The sequence below is a fragment of the Desmodus rotundus genome, chromosome 3 (genome assembly GCF_022682495.2).
Source record: "Desmodus rotundus isolate HL8 chromosome 3, HLdesRot8A.1, whole genome shotgun sequence".
NCBI classification, from domain to species: Eukaryota; Metazoa; Chordata; class Mammalia; order Chiroptera; family Phyllostomidae; genus Desmodus; species Desmodus rotundus.
Window position 1 is genome coordinate 87,848,173 of NC_071389.1, and position 22,612 is coordinate 87,870,784.

At 36.5% G+C, this 22,612-nt stretch overlaps 1 protein-coding gene across 1 annotated transcript in view; it reads right to left on the bottom strand.

The window, feature by feature from the left end:
- The window catches only part of LOC123478907 (uncharacterized), a 256,478-nt gene that overhangs the window by 135,655 nt on the left and 98,211 nt on the right, over window positions 1-22,612 (bottom strand). The window contains exons 6-7 of the mRNA XM_053919712.1: window positions 18,910-19,034; window positions 15,356-15,363 (exon numbers count right to left, since the gene is read on the bottom strand). Coding sequence (XP_053775687.1) covers window positions 15,356-15,363; window positions 18,910-19,034 — 133 coding nt within the window. The remainder of the gene's footprint in view (window positions 1-15,355; window positions 15,364-18,909; window positions 19,035-22,612) is intronic.

Here is a 22,612-nt window from a genome sequence, read left to right on the forward strand (position 1 = left end):
AATTGATAAATTTAGGGAGAGAGAGTTGGGGGAGGTGGGAAGAGTGCTTGCAAGCAGAAAGGTCAGAAATCAAACTAAAAATAAGAATAAAAATCTCTATTCCCAAGTCCATAAACTGAATTATCTAGAGGAGACTTCAGAAGCCTGATAAATCCCCAAACAACTTTAATTTAAAATATCCTGAGAACTGCATTGCTTAAGCTATTCCCTGGATTCTAGTCTGCTATCAGCAAGCATCAGAAAGGTACCCAAGATAAGAATAAATTTGAGATTTACCATTATTGAGCCCAATTTTCTTGTTCCACATCCATGGGGTGAAACAAACGTTTCTTCCAAAGGAGTATAAAATGAAAGGACTTCTTTAACCTGCACCTTTTAAGAGATCCCACACTCCTAAAAGCCTCAGTGCAGTTCGTGGCTTTTCTTAGAAGGCAGGTCAATGCCACATCACTCATTGGCGAGGTCTAAGAACTGACATTTGGAGGGGGTGTCACCTAAACAGTCCTACCATATTATCTGCTGGATTGAAGAAGTTTATTAAAGCAGTCGTTTTTTATCTTTACTGTTGGCTGGAGAAAGCACAGCCTGGCGATTCAGGTTTGGTGTGCAAACTGTGTGGGTTATGAATGCCAGTTCAGTCACTTACCAGATGTACGACTGTGACAGTATTAATTAATCTACCTTAGCATCAGTCTCATCATCATAAAATGGGGATAATACTATTACCAACATCATAGCTTGTTACAGGATTGAGAAATGATATACACAGTATTGTTAGAATAGTGCCATACAGAGGGAACATTAAATACTACTGACACCAAAAGGAAGGCATGAAGAAATTCATGTTTTAAGAAATCCATCTTTATAGTTAGTGGCTAGGATACAGGATAAGATAGAGCTTCTGGAGGTCAGGAGATTAGAAGAAAGAACCTTCATGATAATTTAGCCACAAGAAAAAAGAAATGAAGAAAGGGGATGTTCACTCGTGGTATTGCAAGGAAAGAATACTTGTACAGAATGCTTAAGCAGTGATCTGATATGGAGGGTGGAGGTGGGGGCAGACAGGTTGCTCTTTCAAATTTAAAACAGTGTGAGAAGGAGAATGAAATGTAATGTCTGAAATATGGAGAAGAGGAGGAAGAAGGTAAAATACTTATTTTTATTCAGAGAGTGGATTGATGAAAAAATTTCCTCTCATTACTGCCAAAAAGAAAAGTTAATGCTTACCCCTAATTCATGCACATTGATGTATTTACAGAATTTTATAAACTATTATCAAATAATGTAAAAATATGAAGAAACATATTTATCAGTTTCTGTCTACATAAGAGAAGTTTGCCAATAACTGTTTTAAAATTAATGGTAGATTTATAATGGGCTTTGAAGGCCAACTTTTCTTGCTCTAAATTTCAGCACATGGTGTGTACAGGAAAGTAATAAATGTGTCCTACATAAGAATGTTCCTGAGAATCAGGTAAACAAAAGCTGTAATCTGGGTTTTGATATAGCTAAAAAGTGAGCACCACTGGGTAGCTGGCACTCTAATGGGTTACATTTCTCAAGCACTGAGTGTCCTGTACCAAAATCCTGTATTGAAAAGATGCTTCTGGGAACCACAATTGTCATGCCTAGTATTGCAAATTACTAGCATTCTTGAGAGTTAGAAATTGGTGAAGATGATATTAGTTTAAAAAAATATTCCCTTTCCTTAATATATACCTAAACTGGATTGTTTCTAAGAATTTGAGTTGTTTCTGAGATGAATGCATATGTCTGCATACACTGTGTTTTCTCTGCACTGGACACAACCATTATTTGCAGAATGTCAGGCAATAGAGGAGACAAAGCTGTACCCCAAGCTTACAGAAGCCTAAGAGAGAAATGCACCTGGAAAGATCAAACCAACACTGAACTCTACACCTATGGAAAACTTCCTCCTAAGATGTATGGGGGCCTATGCATTAGCTGAGTGGAGAGAGAAGACCCCATCTACAGAGGGTAGAGTTTCCCTAGAGTGTAAATAGACACTGTGAGGGTTGAAAATGAAGAGTTTCTCAAAAAGAAGGATCGACCTTATAACCAAGGTCAAAATTAGGAAGTGAGGAATTTCCTAGAAATGGTTTAATTTAAAAGTTGTTTTTCCGTTTTGAAATTTGAGAGCAGTAATATTTAGCATTAAGTTTTTAATTGATTCTCCTATATTGTATTCTCTTCAGTTACCTCAAACTTTTAGTGAATCAATTATATCCATAAGCCTTTGTGCTTGTATCATGAGGAATTTATGAAACAGATGAGAGGCATGGCCTGAACCAGATTACTCTTCCAAGGAGGCCAGCACAGAAGTAGCTCAACCCAGGAACACAGTGACATGAAGGACTGGGTGGTGACAGGCACAGCAGAGGGTATGAGATCAAAGGGGCCCGGGAAGCTCAGATAGGAGCATGGTTATCTTGGAAAGTTTTGCCATAGATGACAACTCAGAAACAGAAGTGAAATGGTGGTTCTTTTTCCAAAACCTATACAGGGAGATGGCTTTTAAGTATATATCTTAGGTGGAAAAATAAAGACATCAACAGTTGATTAATATAAGAATGTTACTAACATACATATTCATTACTTTTCTCTTACTGCAATGTACATTGGACAATCTTGAATAATACATTCAGAGGTTTGGGGAACTTTCCAAATTTAAAAAATTTCCACAGAAAATTATATCACTTTCATATTTGTAATATGGATATCATATTAACAACCTCATCCTGCTGTTTTGAGGATTAAATAAAATCATGTATTAGGTACAATATGGCAGTTTAATTAGACTCATTCCCATACTTCAGTTATATCACAAGTCAGTTCCAAAGTGTTTCTCAAGAAAATTATAAATTTCTAGGGATGCAGACCTTTAGGATTGATCATTTTGTTTATTAACATATACGAGGTTATGCTATAGTAGCTTGAGAAATGCTATGGTAGACTAGGTCATACTATGGTACCCCACATCTCAATGACTTAACTCAGCAAAAGTTTATTTTAATGCATGCAAAGTTTACAACAGGACAGTTGCTCCCAGGATGGCTTTCTTCCATATGAGAACTCTGTATTACAAGTTGCTTTGTCTATCATGCCATCTCTACACAAGGCCTCTCCCATACCACCATGCAGGGGAAGGGAGAGAGCAGGTCTCACACTAGCAATTAAATGCTTTGCACAGGAGGCATACACATTCCTTTTGCTCCTAACCACTTAGCCAGAAGAATTCAAATTACCTGGCCTAATGCAAAGGGACTAGAGAATGCAATCATCTGTGTGTCTTGAAGAAGAGAACTACATATTGGGAAGCCAATTAATGTCTATCAAATCCATAAATAGACTAAACCATAATATTTTTGTTCAATAAATGACAGCATGGATGGAGCTGGATTGGGAAGCCAATTAATGTCTATCAAATCCATAAATAGACTAAACCATAATATTTTTGTTCAATAAATGACAGCATGGATGGAGCTGGAGAGCATTATGCTAAGTGAAATAAGCTGGGCAGTGAAAGACAAATACCATATGATCTCACCTATAAGTGGAACCTAATCAACAAAACAAACAAGCAAGCAAAATATAACCAGAGACATTGAAATAAAGAACAAACTGACAGTAATCAGAGGGGTTGTGGAAGAGGATAATGGGGGAAAGGGGGAAAGGGTCATCAAGGAACATGTGTAAAGGGCACATGGACAAAGCCAAAGGGGGGTAGGATCAAGGGTAGGAGGTAGGGATGGCTGGGGTTGGGGTGGGGAGAAGTGGGGGGAAATGGTGACAACTGTGCTTGAACGACAATAAAAAAAAGAAAAAAAAGGAAAGTAAAATAATGAAAAAAGATATCATGAAAATAATAAACATAAGAAAGTTTGATCTTTAAAAAAGAAAAGAATATACACTATTCTTTGAGCTCCTATGATGTAGGAACTACATTCTTCCAAAGCTTCTCTGTGGAGCCCTATTTATTTAGTGGTAAGTTGCTCATCAATGTAAGAGATAACTGGGTAAGATGGTGAGGGATATTGAAATTGAGATGTGATAATCTGAAACTAATTGATCTATATGTGTTTAACAAATCTTCAAATTCTGAGATAAACATATAAAAGATAGATAAATGACTGATGGAAGAAAGGAAGGAAGGAGATAAATAGAGCAGTAAGTTGATTGCTTCTCATGTGGGACTTTAATGAATCAAACTGGTACTAATAATTTCAAAAACAGACACATGGATTTTAACTCAATATCAGAAAAAACTTTTAAACTGTCAAAATGTTCATAATAAATTAGGTAGCCTTGAAATATAGTAAGTGGTCTATCCCTTAAAGTATTAGCATAGATTTTTATGACAATTCATCAGGAAGTTGTCAACAAGCATCAAATTTTAGGTAGGGACAGAGACGTGGAAAATAGTGTTATATGCCTTATACTATATTCCTGTAAAAAACCTATGAAGTGTCAGGGGAAGAAAATATATAAAAACAAAAAATCTTAAAAGCCACATTATTATTATTATTTCTATATAGTGTAAGGGTTCAGTGATTAAGCTAGAAATACATTTAAGGCAAACATACAATTGCCTCTTTAAGGCAGAATTAGATTATACAATAATTAATGTCAATTGTTTTTCCTTCCTAAGAATGTTCTACTCACTCTGCATCTTTTCAACAAGATACTATAGGTTAACAGGCCACTGATGTGCATTTCAAAATATTGTATATACCATCAGCATATTTCAGACCTTTAAGTTTTTGTTTGTATTTGAAGAGATAAGAGTGTAAATTTTGTACACTGAGAACACCAATTGAATTAATGATTCTGAAATCATATAAGCTATTGCCATATTACAATTTGAGTAAGACAAAATTCAAAGCAGTTTAGGTAACATAAAATACTGAATAATCATGAAAATTAGTGGATTGTGAAATGAATGACCACCTACCGTCACCGATGAAGCTGGCCCAAGACTCTCCAGTTTATTAAAGAAGGCATAAAGTATATGAGAGTGAAAGAATTTACAATGCCTGAAGCTCAACACACACCCACTCGATTGTTTTCTTGATGCTGTTTGCAAACTATTACAAGAGAACATTATCTATTTTACTGGTCATTTGAGTTTTTACTTCAGATAAATCCCCACATTGCTTTATGCCCAGCGTTGCCCTTTCATCATTTAAATCATGCAGCTCGAATTTGGACTGACTCATAATCTGAAGCTCCTAGACATTTAAACCTTATCACTGATGTCATGTTTGGTTTCCAGACAGTTGGTTAAATTAATTTTACTCACCTCATTCTCCACCTCCTCAACTGAATCAGAGTGGTATCCATGGAGAATCTCCTGCACCATACTGTGCCCATTTTCCAAGTTGTACTAAACTAAAAAGCAACCAGTTACACAGTATGCTTTGGAGGATCCAAGATAATATGATAGTATTCTGATACTATTATTCTGATATAGAATTAGGGCATCATGTAAACATGATAAATATTGAATGAAATAATATCTGTTCCTCGATGTATCAGGATTACATTCATAGAGGTTCATCATCTCAGTAAGAGTGCTTGCAGCTATGAGCAACACAATGTTCATCGAGGAGTATCGAACAATAAGTGCATTTAATTTCATGTAAAAGAAACTGTAAGATAGGTAGAAAGAGGTCATATGCAATGGCTCGACATAATAGGGTGCTGAATTAGTTTCTATCCTGCTTTCTTCCTCTCATGCTACAAAACATCTTCAGAAGCTGCCAGTATCATATCTTTGCAGCAATGACCAAAGTAGAAAGGAATGAGAGGAGGGCAAAGAGAGTTTCCTTTTTCACTTGTTTCCCTTTTAAGAGAAAGAGAGCCCAAGCTAGTAGCTTCTTACAATTTTATCAGCCACAACTGGGGTACATGACCACCCACAGTGCACGAGAACTTGGAAAAGGATCTACCATTTTCAGTCACTGGGAACGGTGTCACCAGTTAGGAAGAGAAAGACAGGACAAAAGAATGGCTGCTGATGGTGCAATCAAGAATGCCCATCACGACATACAGCTCTGCTCTTATTGTAGGAGAAGTCGGAAGAGCCAAAGCTTTACATTAAGCTAGGAAATACCATTGGTAAGTAAATTATGCATTGTCATTTACTTAGGTAGACATAGATGAGGAAAAAGGTAATGTGATGTTTCTTACCAATCTAGTGGATTATGGGGTCCAAGAAATGGGACCATTTATTAGTTTTTATGGCTTCTTATATTTAAAAAATTACCAGGAAGAAACTCTATTAGAGAATAATATTTAAAATGAGTTAATTGGTCACCAAGAGCACTATAAAAAGTAAACATGAAACTTAAAACCCAAAAAGGAAAATGCTATTTATAAAAATATAATCAAAATAAACCTGCATGAGAAATATTAGCTACAGGCAAGAGAGGGCCTAGATAGGAAAAGAATATTTCACTGTCACATGTCAAGGCATAAAGACAGTGGAGTAAAACTGAAAAATCTTCTGAGAGGAAGGAGGGAGCCTATAGAGCATAGTGGGCTACGGGAGACCAACCATGGACATGGGTCATTTCAGCCTCAGACCTACACATGGGAAAGTAGTGGATGCAAATTTCAACTAAAAGGCAAACTAGATTGGACTCTCTGATAATCAGTCATTCATTTTATTGCTGTTAGAGAAAAAATTACCCAGTACCACTACAAAGATCAGGAGCCTGTCTGATCATGTTCTTATATGCACAGCTGAGGATCCCCTGAGCCAGTCCCCAGGCTCCTGCCCCTCAGTGTTCATGGTCTGTATGACCCTCCTGGAATGTGGGGGGGACCCATGACTTGCATCTAGCCAATAGAAAATGGCAAAGGTGAAGAGATTCTGTAGAAGTAATTAGATGCCATATCAGTTGATTTTGAGTTACTCAAGTAAGAGATTATACAGTGAGGTCCTGACTTAATCAGGTAAAAGCCACAAGGTTCTCCCAGAGGTGAGAGACTCTTCTGTGGGCTTCACACAGTAGTGGTCATGCTGGTGAAGAAGCTCCAATTGCTCAGATCTACAGGAGGCCTCTAGGAACTGTGGGAAACCTCCAGGCAATAACCGGCAGAAAGCTGGGCTCTTCCTCATACAGCCACAAGGAAATAAATTCTGGTAACAATGTGAATGGACATGAAGGGAGTTCCTCCCCCACGAGGCCTCCAAATGAAAACATAGCCCAGCCAATGCCTTGAGTATAACTTGGTAAGATCCTGGTCAGAGAACCAGCTAAGCTGTGCCCAGACTCTTGACCCATGGAAACCATGGGATTTTTTTAAGTGTTATTTTATGCCACTAAATTTGTATAATTTTTTATGCAGCAAAGAAAACTAACACATTGTGTTTACTCCCCTGGTACCTTTTTTCTACTATTAACATCCTATTTTCCAACTGCAGGTCTTTTAGTTACCAGCAAATATTTTGTTTCCTCCCCGACCCCCAAAATACAGGTAGTTGTTTTGATAGTTAAATAAAGCTGGAGAGTAACATATAGTGGTAAAAATAGAGAGAAGGGAGCTTCAGTTAGTAATACTAGGTAGCACTGATTGAGCATTTACTATTTGCTATGAGCATGTCATTTACTATTTGCTATGAGCTATGAGTATGAGGTACTACTAGCTCAATTTTACAGATAACTATTTTTAAAGAAAATGAGGTACAAAGACTTTGAGAAACTTGTTTGTTTTCTTAACTAGTAATTCATAAAGCTAATTTGAGTTTAGGTATTATGACCCAGAACCTATATTCTTAGTCACTAGAATCCTTCTCAGCAGGAATAGATGGTCATGCTTTTGCCACATCTAATGAAATAAAGGCATCACTCAATAACTACATACTTGTATATGGATCATTGATAAATTACTTTCAGGAAAATCCTTCCATGTGGATTTTGCTGTGATGGCTATTCTATAGCTGATTTGGTTAGCTTCCCCTCCATAGCATCATATCTTTCCCTCATACCCATCCAACTCTCTGAGACACACAAGAGGAATAGACTTAAACCATTACATTTTAAAACCTGTAAAATACACAAACTGCCCTGGCTGACATCCCTCAGTGGATTGAGCACTGTCCTGTGAACCAAAGGGTCACTAGTTCAACTCTTAGTCAGGGCACATGCCTGGGTTGCAGGCCAGGGCCCCAGTAGGGGGCACACAATGGGCAACCACATGATGATGTTTCTCTCTCTCTTTCTTACGCCCTTCCTTCTCGCTCAAAATAAATAAGAAACATATTTTTTAAATGCACAAACTAAACTCTACGTGTGTATCTGAGGTAGGTATCATACTCTAGTGGAAGGAGAGCTGGACAGGGATACAGACAAACTAGTTGAGTGTTGGTAAAAAATAGCCATCTAATCACTCTGGATTTCCATTATATAATCTGTAAAATTAAGTTAACAATATCATATCACAAACCTGTTGGAAGCACCAGATGAAAAAAAAGAAAGGCATGGGAACAAGATTAAGAGATTTATAAACTGCAAAATTTTGCAGAAATAGATGTGGTTAGCCTCTTGTTATAGGAGTGAGGACAGAACATTTTTTTCTCTGTATGGTACAGAATAATTCTGAAGGGATAAAAGTTGGAGATCCCAAGAAAGCTTTTGAGAATAAGATTTTTATGTTTGAAATTCACTTGAGGAATAAAGAAATAATGCTGCTCTCCGATCCACATGAGTAATGTTTTATTCTGGAACAGTACAGATACAGTATTGAAGTACTAGATATTTGGGGTTCATTCTTTGGGAAAACTGCCATTTGTTTGACTGTTAGGTCTCAAGATATGTTTAAATGGTGAACAGAAGTTATATTATTTTGGTGGTTGGGACTACCCTTTCTATTTTCTGAGATTGTATGTGGTATCTATTTAACCCTTAGAAAGGGGGCATGAAATAAAAGGATCATGGGTGGATGAGATTCTTTCCTAAAAGGCAACATTTATTTTCAAGTGTTTAGATTGCTGAGACAAGGATTTCTCTCCAACGTACAATTCATCATCCTCCTTACTCACTGTAAAATCAATCTGTTCTGTTTGTATGACATAAACAACAAGTCATTTCTCAGGAATGAGGCAGACCATATGTGAAGGTGTTTTGGAAAAGCACAATAGGGAATATGCCAATCAAAGTAGCATCTGCATTTTATTTCAATGTCAAATCACATGTGTGTTATAAAAAGAAAAGTGTATCATTTTATTAAAGAATAACTTTCCTATTGTGATGTTTATAGTTCACTCATACCTTCTTTAAGCAACAAATTCAGCTCAATGTCATAAACTACTGGCTGAGAACACACAGCGATGTCACCCTGTGTGGTCGGCACCGTGTGTGTTTGGAAAACATCTTGGCATCTGCCACTCCCCACCCCCACAGCAGGAGAAACATATTAATCCATTATATGCATTTTCTCAAAAATCAGCACTTTCTTACCCATGTATTGATAAATATCAAAACAGCTTGATAAAAAACAGGAAACTATAAAACACTAGCAGAGTGCTAGGGAGAATTTATTTTTTATAATGGGACTGAATTGAGATGGAGAGGAAGTGGGTTCTAGTACTATTTCCGTTACTTATTAGCTGGATGACCTAAGGCAAATCATTTAACTTCTATAGGTCTCGGTTTTATACTTACATAAATGCACAGAGCTTAAGCTGAACTAAAGAATTCCCAAAATGACTTACTGCTCCAAAAATGTGTGATTCTTTGGTCTCTTACCCACCTAGTTGTATTTGAATAGTAATGGAAATATTTTAAGATTGTCTTGTTACTGAACCTTGTCCCCAGTTGGGTGTTAGGTACCTCTGAAAAGCATGTTAACTTCTTTAAACCACTGAAGTGATATCTACTGTACTGAAGCATTCATTAGCACTACTTGCAGAGAAATTTCACACATAATCTGACTGACTTCTTTAGCTAAACCATTGTGCAAGCATTAAGGTACTGCATTAGGAAACAGAGAACCCAACGAGGCCCTATAGTTCTGTTTACCCAGGCAAATGAGTGGTTATTTACACAACTAACTGAATGGACATTGTAAATTTTCTCACTGAAGACCCTCCACTTATAGGAAAATAAATAAAATAAAAATTTCCTAGTAAATAATATCTTTTATACCTTAAATATATGTTCTTATGGGTACATATAATTTTATCCATATAGACTCATCATTAATGTGAATTTGAGTTAGTCTCTCTGATATAGCTCTTATTGGTTTTACTGTGTATTGAACAGAATACATATGTGTCACCTGCAAAGTATCATGAGACTCCTACATGTATTTGTTTCAAACAGACCATAAACAACAAATATTAACAAGAGGAGGCAGAGGGAGTAGGGCTGGTAAAAAAGGGTGGTCATGGCCACAGGGAATATCAACCTTAAATCATTACAGGTTAAGACTGTGGAAAGAAGAGAGTTTCATTTCCAAGTAACAAAATATCAAATCCTGGGAAAAGGCTTGGGCAGCCTGGTTCAGATCAGGTGCCCAGCTCTGAATCAATCATATGGTCATAGAAATATAATACATATCACAGCCCAACCCTTTGGGGTCTGTGTGTAGGTTGGGGGTGGCTGTTCCGTTATCAGAAATGATGGTCAGTGAAAGAATTCTTAGGGAAGAAACATGCTCACTAAGCAGAAACAATAGCCCCAGTAGACAAACTAGTCCAAGAAATCTAAAGTTAAGTTTTATGCCATTGGTCTTCTCCCCAGATCTTTCTCGGGAAATGTCAATATTCTTATTTTACCCTCCCTTTTATGTATTAATTTAATAAATATTTATTAAGTGCTTGTGATTTATTAATCATTGAAGATAGACCAGAAAGAACATGACTGACTTATTCTCTATTCCTATAAAATTTGTTAAACTTACAGTCTGATGAGGGAGGAGAGCTATTGGACACCTAAACCATCATCTGTTGAGTTTCACAAAGACTACATGCAGGGTACAATGGGAGCACATGAAAGATGGAAATAAAGGATCTACTACAAAACGATTGAGGCATACTTTTGACAGCTTGTGTTATCTTAAATATTAGCAAAAGATAGCTACCCTATTACAACATTATATATCTAAAAAAATATGTAAACATCCTGTGGCCAAGAAAAGATGGCCATGATTCAAAGCCCGCCAGGAACATCTAAGATGACCCTTGCCTATGATCGCCTGACACTGCTGGCAGCAGGCCCACCAGATGTGATGTTCCAGAATAGTGTTCCCATTTACACACTCACAGGCAACTTAGTGGGATATCTTTCCCTTTTATCTCATTTATTTTTTATCATTGTTATTGAATTTATTGGGGTGACATTGGTTAATAAAATTATATACATTTCAGGCATACAACTCTATAATACATCAACTGTATGCTGTATCTGTGTTCACCACCCCAAGTCAAGTCTCCTTCCATCACCATTTATCTCCCCTTTACCCTCTTCTACCTCCCCATACCCCTCTCCCTCTGGCAAACACCATATTGTCATCTATCTATATGTTTTTTCTTCCTTAATCCCTTCACCTTTGTGAAATCTAGTGAACAAAATAAACCAACAAAATAGAAACAGACTTATAGATACAGAGAACAGACTGACAGCTACCAGAAGGGAAGGGGGCAGGGTGCTGGGTTAAAAAGGTGAAGGGATTAGGTTGGGTACTTCTGGTTGAGAAAATGTAACAGTCCTAGAATTATATTTAGGAAATTAAAAAAAAATTATTGGTAGCTACAATTGAGATAAACATACAATCAATTAGCTAAAGGTCCTATACATTTTTTAAAAAATTAGAATCTGTGACTTATTGAAATTTTAGCAGTTTACCAAATTTATACATTATCAGCAAGTTCAGTTGAGGCATGGATGGGGGCAGGGCCAAGGTGTGAGATAGACCATATAATAAGAGAGGGAGAGAGAGAGAGAGGGAGAGAAAATGCATACATTTAAGCTTGCTACACTGGAGCACATACTTTTAATACAAGTATATATATATATATATATATATATATATATATATATATATATATATATATATATACATATATATATATATATTTGGCCAAAAACTCTGTATATTGTCTCATAAAATAAAAGACATGGTTTTCATTTTCAACAATAAATTTATTGATTTGGATACTTTGAGTATGTCAGCCATCTGCCACATGATATAACATTGATTGCTCTCAATTATTGTCTCCATTTGATCACCATCAACTTCAACTAGTCTACCCGACCATGGAGCACTGCCTGGTGAGAAATCTCCAGCACGAAACTTCGAAAACCACTTTCGACAAGTTCAATCAATCACAGTGCCTTCTCCGTACACTGCACAATCTTTTCTTGTATGTTTCTGTTATGTTTTTACCTTCCTTGAAATAATAAAACATAATACACTGAAAATGCTGTGTATTTTCTTCCATCTTCAATATTAAAATGGCTACACAAATATTCACCAATTCCAATAAGCTTTTTTAATGCATGCTGATGTGACAGCTGTCAGTACAATCTGACAACATTGTTTTGAATGAAGTTAAAGACAACTAAGTGATACTAAGCCGTATTATGGGGGAAAAAAATGAACTTTTTGGCCAACCCAATATATATATCTTTGAAGATAGGAAGTATAGTATTCTGTGTTAAAAGCATTTTATGGGAAGTTGGGGAGGATTTAGGTAAAGGCTGCCTCAATAAATGATTTGCCAGCTCTAATAAAACATCAAGGAAATTGTTCAGATTGTATGTCAGACCATTTAAAACACAAGTTTATAGAGGTCTCAGCATCCACCCCCAAGATCCTCAAATCAGGTTTAAAAAGAAATGTTTGTTGTGGTTAATTATCTCATGTTACCTTATTTTAATGGTAACAATCTCAAGAGAAGAAAGAGATTGGAAATAAATACATAGGTTGAAAGTTGAGAGAGAAAGAGAGAGAAAGTGATGGGATGAATGACCTCTCATTCATCCTTTTATTTATTTATTTATTCAGTAAATATTTGCTGATTGCCTATTATAAATTAGGATGCTATAGCTAGGTCTCAGAGACCCAGGAGGGAACATGCAAGACTCTTGCCTGCATACAGATTCTATTTAATGAGAGAAAAGAGAGATAGGCAAATAAATAAATATTGGGTTAGCCAAAATTTTGTTTGTTTCTTTTTCTGTAAGACGGATCTTGTAGCATTTAGTTAATTTTAATTTCATTTGAAACAATTTTATTAGATTGTATTGTAGACAGCTGTTATATCAGCATGCATTAACAAAACTTATCAAAATTGGTGAATTTTTGTGTAGCCATTTTAATATTGAATATGGAAGAAAATATGCAACATTTGCAGCATATTATGCTTTATTATTTTAAGAAAGGTAAAAACACAACTGAAACAACAAAAAAAGATTGGTGCAGTGTATGGAGAAGGTACTGTGACTTATGGAACGTATCAAAGTGGTTTGCGAAGTTTTATGCTGGAGGTATCTCACCAGATGACACTCCACATTCAGGTGGACCAGTTCAAGTTGATGGTGATCAAATTGAGACACTAACTGAGAACAATCAACGTTATACCATGCGGAAGATAGCCAACATACTAAAAGTATCCAAATCAATAAAGTTATTGGTAAAAATGAAAACTGCGTCTTTTATTTTACAGAAAAAACTAAACAAACTTTTTGGCCAACCCAATAAACACAAAAGATTAATTTAAATTGTGACAAGTACTTTAAAAGAAACAAACAGGGTGATAAGAAAGTAAATAACCAGAAAGGGATGGGTACTACTTCATGCAGGTTAGAAAAGGACTCATTGGAGGTAAAAATGAGGCTACAACCTGCAATGTGTGTGACCAACCACACCAGTGAGAATTGATAGAATATTCCAGAAGAAGGAGGCACCAAGAGTGAAAGACTTTATGTGATAAAGAGCTTAGTGTCTTTAAAGAACAGAGAGAAAGGCAGATTTGAAAGTGAGAAATCATTCTTGGGTCACCTATGCCCTTTATTTTAACATTTGGAAAAGACATTTTCCTCAAAATGTATTATTATTATTAATATTAATAATATTGGTTGCCTTTATTAAAAATCTATATCTTCCAGTCACTGTATAGGCTACCTTATATACATTATTTCCCAACTTTTATAACAAACATAAAATCTACAATACAGGCATTATTATTTCAGTTTGATACAGAATAAAACAGCCTCAGAGAGTTTAAACAAATTGTTCAAAGTTACAGAGCAGTGGCAAAACTGGAATTCATTCTTAGGTTTATCTTCAAAGTCTACAGTCTTTCATTTCTTTTAGCTTGTTTGTTTTAGCTGAAAAATATTTGTTAAACCCTATGCTAGAAACTATGCAAAAATGAAGAAAGCAAAACTCCGTAGGTTGTTTCCAAAGATTCCCCCAACATATTTCATCCTAACATGCTTATATGCAATGTCACCTTTCTGCCCTGGCATCAAGAGTTAGAGTCTGTTTCTCTTCTGTCAGACCCTGTGACTTGTTTTGACGAACAGAATATGGTGGAAGTCACTGTGTAACTTTGAAGTCTTGACTTTAAAATAATTTGGAAAGGAGGCAGTAAAACTGTCATGGTTTGCAGATGACATGATAGTGTACAAGAAAGCCCTATAGGCTCCATGAAAAACTACTTGACCTAATAAGTGAAATTGGCATAACAGCAGGATACAAAGTCAATATTCAGCAATTGAAGGTATTTTTGTACATCAACAATAAAATATCAGAAACAGAAATCAGGGGAAAAAATCCCATTTGCTATAGCAACAAGAAAAATAAAGTACCTTGGAATAAACCTAGCCAAGGAGGTAAAACACATGTACTCAGAAAACTACACAACAATGAAGAAAGAAATTAAGGAAGATACAAATAAATGTAAGCATATACTGTGTTCATGGATTGGAAGAATTGACATCATCAAAATGTTCATATTATCCAAAGCAATTTATATATTCAACACAATCCCTATTAAAATATCAATGACATATTTCACAGATATAGAACAAACATTTCAAAAATTTACATAGAACCATAAATGACCCTTAACAGCCTCAGCAATTTCGAGAAAGAAAAATAAAGTAGGAGGAATCAAAATACCTGGTATCAAACTATATTACAAGACCATAGTAATCAAAACAGTCTGGTAGTGGCATAAGAATAGACACAAAGATCAGTGGAACAGAATAGAGAGCCCAGATGTAAATCCATGTCTCCATGGTCAATTAATATTCCACAAAGGGGGAAGAAGTATAAAATGGAGTAAAAATAGACTCTTCAAGAAATGATGTTGGTACACCTGGACAGCTACATGTAAAAAAATGAAACTCAACCACCAACTTACACTATATAGAAAAATAAATTCAAGATGGATAAAAGACTTAAATACAAGTTACAACACAATAAAAGTTCTAGAGGCAAACATAGGCAGGAAAATCTCAGATATTCCACACATCAATATTTTCACAGCAATATTTTCAATATTTTGTCCCTAGAGCAAGGGAAAAAAAGGAAAGAATAAACAAATAGGACTACATCAAATCAACAAGCTTCTGCACAACTAAAGAAAACATCAGCAAAATGAAAAGAGAACCAACCACATGGGAACGAACATATATGTACAAATGATACTTTCTACAAGGGTTTGATCTCCAAAATATATAAAGAACTCACACAACTCCACTCCAGGAAGATAAACAACCCAATTAAAAAATGGGCAAAGGACCTGAACAGACACTTTTCCAAGGAAGACATACAGAAGGCCCAGAGACATATGAAAGGATGCTCAGCATCACTAGCCATCAGAGAGAGGCAAATTGAAACCACAATGAGATACAACTTCACACCGGCCAGAATGGCCATCATAAACAAATCAACGAACAATAAGTGCTGGCAAGGTTTGATGAAAATTGAACCCTAGTACACTGTTAGTGGGAATGCAGACTGGTGCAGCCACTGTGGAAAACAGTATGGAATTTCCTGAAAAACTAAAAATGGAACTGCCTTTTGACCTAGCAATTCCCCTGCTGGAATTATACCCAAGAATCCTGAAATACCAATTCAAAAGAATCTAGGCACCCCAGTGTTAATAGCAGCAGAATTTACAATAGCCAAGTGCTTTAAACAGCCTAAGTGCCTATCAGTAAATGAGTGGATCAAAAACCTGTGGTACATTTACACGATGGAATACTATGCAGCAGTAAGAAAGGAGGAACTCCTACACTTTACAACAGCATGAATGGAACTGGAGAGCATTATGCTTAGTGAAAGAAGACAGCAGTAAAAGACAAATACCATATGATCTCACCTGTAAGTGGAATATAATCAATAAAACAAACAAGAGAGAAAAATAGAACCAGAGACATGGAAATAAAGAACAAACTGACAGTGACCAGAGGGGAGGTGATTGGGGGGTAACAGGGAAAAGGAGAAGGGTCAAGTCAAGGAACATGTATAAAGAACCCATGGACAAAGAAAATGGGTTGGGGGAAGGAGGATTGAATGTGGGAGGTGGAGGTGGATAGGACAGGGAAAGTAATGGGGAGAAATGGGGACAAGTGTAATTGAACAACAATAAAAAATATTTAATTAAAAATACCTGCAGTTTCCACCCTCTGGGCTTGCAAGAATGCTGCTTGGAACCCAGGCACCATACTGTGAGGAAGCCCAAGCATCAGTGGAGAGAAGCCCATGTGGAAAAGTGAGGTTTTTAATTGAGAGCAAACCTGAGGCCCCAGATACATGGTCCCAATTAAGGCATCTCAGCCAGATCCTAGCTATTTGAGCCACCTTAGCTGTAGCCTCTGATGGAGCACAGACAAACTTTCCATGATGTGTACTGCCTGAATACCCAATCCATAGAATTTTGAGCAAATAACATGGTTGTTTCAAGCCACTAAGCCTTTGGTGATTCGTCATGAAGCAAGAAAACTGAAACAATTAAGAACCTGGCCTGGTGAAGGAGACAAGCATAAAAATATTTTATAAATAATGTAAGTGAGTGTCATGAGAGAACAGGGAAGCACCTAAGTCTGTGTAGAGCAATGGTGAGCAAACTTATTGGTAAAAAGCTAGACATTAGATATTCTAGGCTTTGTGGGCCATATTGTCTTTGTCTTAACTATTCAATTCTGCCATTCTGGGAAAAATAGCCAAAGGCAATATATAACCAAGTGAATGTGTCTGAGTTCCAATTAAACTCTTTTTACTAAAACAAACAAAAGACATAATTTGGCCTGGAATAGGAATAGGAATTTGCCAGTTCCTATTCTTGACTTTGAGAATGAAGAAGTGCTTACTAAAAGAGTAATGCCTCAAAGTTGCACTTTAAAGGATCTATCTGAAACTGAAGCTCTGAGATCCTTGGAAACTCTTAAGCCTTTATTTCTAAGTATAAAATAATAATGATATGTGAAATTGCATACCCTACACTCTGAAATGTCATCCCAACCGAGGTAGGCCAATAGAGACCTAAGTCATCAGAGAAAATGTGGAGAGGCAACAAAGACAAAAGGAGGAGCTGGGAGCTTGAGACCTTAACTGAGCTGCTTCTGCATTCAGGTGAATCTCAAGCAGGAGTCAAGAATTTAGCACATCCATCTGTCTCATCTGCACACCATAGTCAGTACCTTGTATCAGCTCTTGTTATTTCACTGAATGAAATTGAATGTGTATTTGTCATCCTTCCCCTAAAAATGATCACAAACTACGAGTTTCTTAAGAAGAAGGACTTTGTCTTTTTCTTTCTTAAATATTACATTAATTATATATAATTTCTTTTTTAGAATGGGTATGCATATTCTTGTCTTTGAGGCGCCTGGGATCCCCTTCCCACCTGATATTCCTTAAGCACAAGTATGCATCTCTTGACCCAGAGAAGAACTCACTTTTAGTCTGCATGCCACACCTCAGCTGCTACAGGAAGCATTGATGAAAATATTCAGACTTTTAAATATAAGTGAAAACCAGTAGGAATTGCAGAAAATGTGACTGGATAAAGAAAACTTCAGCTGATACCATGTCTTCCCAGTGATGGTTGTAGGATGGAAGAGTAAGAGAAAACTCTTTGGGAAGCAAGTCATAAGGCAGATAAATAGCCAGTGGGAAAACCATTCAGGGAATGAATCTTTAGGTGGGCAGAGGTTTGGAACAGATGACTGTGACTAGCTACTCCATCTCTTCTCCTTTCCTAGGTTACTCCACATGTTACTCACTGTTGTTCTTTCCCCTACATTTGATGAGTCCCACCACTGCAAAATCCTATAACCATTACTTCTGAGAATCTCCATTGCTCAGTCTTTTACATATTTTTTCATATTTGTTATATGCATGCTGGCATAGACAAATATACCTGTATACATACCACCAGGTAAAGAGAGCAATACTATGATCTGTTTAGATTCCCAAGTGAACTAAGGTTTATAGCCTATGTAAACTCCAGCCATCCTTTTCAATTTCACCTCCAGATACTGTCCACACCAAATTCTCACCATTTTTCCACTGTGGTCTTCCCTCCAAGATATGGCTCAAACTTTTGCTGAAAACTTTTCTCTATTCCTAAACAATTTAGCTATCATTTTCTCCACATGTTAGTGTAGTGATCTTTTCATTAAAAATAATATTATAAAATCATATTAATGTTTTTAATATCCATATACTTTATCAGACTATGAACTTTTCCCAAGTCAGGACACAAATTTTATAGCCCATAATAGGTATATAATCAATACTTTCTGAATAAATGAATAATAAAAGAATAGAATGAATAGAAAGAATAAAAGAATAGAAAGAATAGAAAGACTTGTTGAATTCAATAAATGTAAATTTTAAAATAGATATCATCTAGTTACTCACCAAACTGAAAATCTGTGTTTTTCCAGTTCCTCCAAGTAAGATATATCCTGTGAATAATCTTTAATTTCTCCAGTTCTCCAAGCAGTTGTTTTTCCTTTCACAGAATGATCAGTCAGTCTCTCTCCCTTATTGGTGAAATTAAATAAATGGGAAAATATAAAGTATTTTAGCAGACAGCAGATAAAAGTTTACCTAGTTTGGGCGACACCTACCGCAGAACGACTTATGGAATCATTGATCAAACAGAAACATAGTTAACTGTGTTTTTTGCATTGAAATTATTGCTTTACAGTCTAGATTCTCTCACTGAATTTTCGTGTCAACCAGGGCGAACTGTCCTGTACATGTTTGTATTATGTCACATGAAACAGCTTCTACAAATGTTAGAAAAAAATATGATCATGGTATTTGTATTAAGTTAGGACTATTGATTGCAAATAAAGGAATTGCAGCTTTAACTAGTTTCCAGCAAAAAGAAATTTGAAGGAAGGTTTGAACTACGAGCCTAAGGAGAAGGCAAGAAGACAGTTGGATTTCAGGAACACAGGAGCCAGAGAATTGAAGGTTGACCTCTTCTCTCTGCTTCAGCAAGGCACTTCATTCTAGTACTCACCCAAGTTCCTGAGTTCTATAGTCTGTGACTCTCAAAAACACAAATTTAAGCTCAGAACCATACAATGTCTGTGGAGCTAATTCATTAGAACTTGAGAAAATTGTGTGGCTGATGTTGATGTGCCCAGAAAACACATTGTCCCATTGGAGAAACTCAGCCCTATAATTCAACAAGGCATTCTTAGCAGTACTGCTATGGTGGACAGAGGGGAAGGGAGCAAATAACCTGACTGAGCTTTTCTTCCCTCTTCCACCAAAACTGTTCAACTTTCATTTGTTTATATATTGAGGTCTCCTATGAGATTTTATTACAAAATGCTACTGCAAAACGTCACTTGAAAATTACTAGCCTACAGAAGAAAATTAGGTTATGACTTGTATTTATAAGATCATTGTGTTAAAACTCTTCTTTCCTTTTTTTATGCTCTTCTCCAATGTTTTTAATTAACATTAGTAAAAGCATAGTTGCCTGGAATTCCTTGATATCAGTTCACACATGGTTTTTGACAACAATGTAGATGAAATATTTTGAAATTGCAAAATGTTGCTTTGCATTACAAGTTAGAGTAATCAGAAAAACTTAGCGTGAAACTCAGGGGAAGTAGATGTGTCATCAAATCTCTACGTGAACTCAACTCATTTTTATTATGAAATTAATTGATTTAATTACCTTCAGAAAAAAATCCAGCTATGATAGTCATCAATTTAAAGCACCTTTTCTTATGGTTCTTTTCATATTTCTTAGCTCTGTAGCTCCTGTACCAATAAGGGTATTTTAAATCAAAGTTTTAGTGTTAGTATTTTTTAAACAAACTTAATTCACTTTATTTTTCTTGTATAAAATTATGTGATGGCCACAGCTGAAGCCTGAGCTCTCTGCACAGAAACTCTGGTGTAGGTCTTCATAAGATGGGCGGTGAATTCCTGATAGGAGGTATTCGGTGAAGACGATCTCTTTCCACAGGTCAGAGGTGAAACAGCTATAGGTCTTGGAGATGGCATCAAAAGTGGCCTTGGGAAAGTTGCCCAGCATGGCAGTGCATCACCCCTGGCTGAGGGGCAGCAGTTGTCTGTAGTAGCCATCAGCAGCATTTTCTTGGGCACAGGGGCAGAGTCGATGCCAGTGGCCCTGAGAAAAGGGATGTGGCACACCAGCACAGAGCCATGGTGTTTGGTCACCTTGCAAGGGATGGTGAGAGGCTTGCTGATCTTATTCCTGGTAACCTCATCCCTGGTAACCTTGTTGCACAAATACAATAGAGGTGTTGGCCAGGATGATTGGCCCCAAAATGACAATGGCTACCTCCTTGGAGCACTTAACACCCAGAATGACACATCCATTGTAGTCTCTGATAGTGACAAATGCCTTGAACCAGGTATTCTGGCCTGCATGGGTCTGCTTTTAAAATTGCATAATCTTCACAACCTTGTCCTTGAGGGATGCCCCCAAGAAAAAAGTCAATGATCTCAGGTTTCTTGATGGGCAGGGAGAAGAGAGATCTCCTCCAGGGACTTGATCTTCATATCCTTGACCAGGTGGCCCCACTTGGTGACAGGGGTCCAATCCTCATCCTCAGCCTTGCCTCTAAGAACTCTGTGGCCTTGGCCTTCAGTCTCAACCCAGGCTACCACCTCAGGTCTGCATGCCAGCTGCCAAATTCTTCATGGAAGCCTCTGTGGCCTCCCATTCCAGGGCTCCAGGGACCTGGGGCCTCAGGGACCTACCATAGCACCCATGTCATCCCCCACTTGGTGTTTTCTCAGAAACAAAGTCAGTGTTCATATTTTCAATTAATAATTAAAATTCTAGATTAAATTAAAGATTGCTAAAATTCTTTTAAAAATATGAGAGATTTGAATTAATCCAACTAAGTACATTTGATTTGTGTAGCATTTTAGACTGCTAAAACATGCTTTTGGAATTACTTAAATTTTAAATTTGATGGCATTTCTTCAGGAGTTATTTAGATACTTTATTCAATCTCACTTGATAGAAATTTGAAATTGCTACCAAAAATTATACTGTATATTTGTGTTACCCACCAAAGCTCCCAATATTTTTAAGTATAGGGTTTTCATGATAGAGCATTAAATCATTATTTGGTTAATCTGTTATTATATGTTTTTGCAATTCGAAGATACTTATTTATTTTTTTAACATTTTAAATTTAATCTTTATTGCATTTTTCCATTACCATTTAGTCCCCTTATACCCCCTTCCCCTAGCCATCACCACACTGTTGTCCATATCCATGAGTCCCTTTTCCTTTTTACACAATATCTCCACCCCCTAACTTCCCCCCAGCCTTATCTATCATCCTGCTCTCCATCTGTGAGTCTGTCTCTATTTCCCTGGTTAGTTCAGTTTGTTCATTAGATTCCACTCATGAGTGAAATAATATGGTATTTGTTGTTCTCTGACTGGCTTAATTCACTTAGCATAATGTTCTCCAGATCCATCTATACTATCACAAAGGGTAAAATTTTCTCCTCTTTTATGGCTGAGTAGTATTCCATTCTGTAAATACCCCAGAGTTGTTTTATCCACTCATCTACTGAAAGACACTTGGGCTGCTTTCATATCTTGGTCATTGAAAATAATGCTGCAATGTATATAAGAATGCTTATGTTCTTTTAAATTAGTGTTTTGGGTCCCTTCAGATATATTTCCAGAAGTGGGGTAGTTGGGTCAAAATACAGATCCATTTTTAATTTTTTGAGGTAACTCCATACTGCTTTCCACAGTGGCTGCACCAATCTGCATTCCTAACTAATAGTGCAAAAATGTTCCCCTTTCTCCACATCCTCACCAGCATTTGTTGTTTGTTGATTTATTGATGATAGTCATTCTGACAGGTGTGAGATGATATCTCATCATGTTTTTAATTTGCATTTTTCTGATTATTATCATGTTGAACTTTTTTTCCTATGTTTATTGGCCATCTGTATGTCCTCTTTAGAAAAGTGCCTTCAGTTCCTTTGACCATTTTGTAATTGGATTATTTGTTCTTTTGGTTTGGTGTTGAGTTTTATAACTTCTTTATAAGTTTTGGATATGAAATCTTTATCTGATATATCAGCAAATATGTTC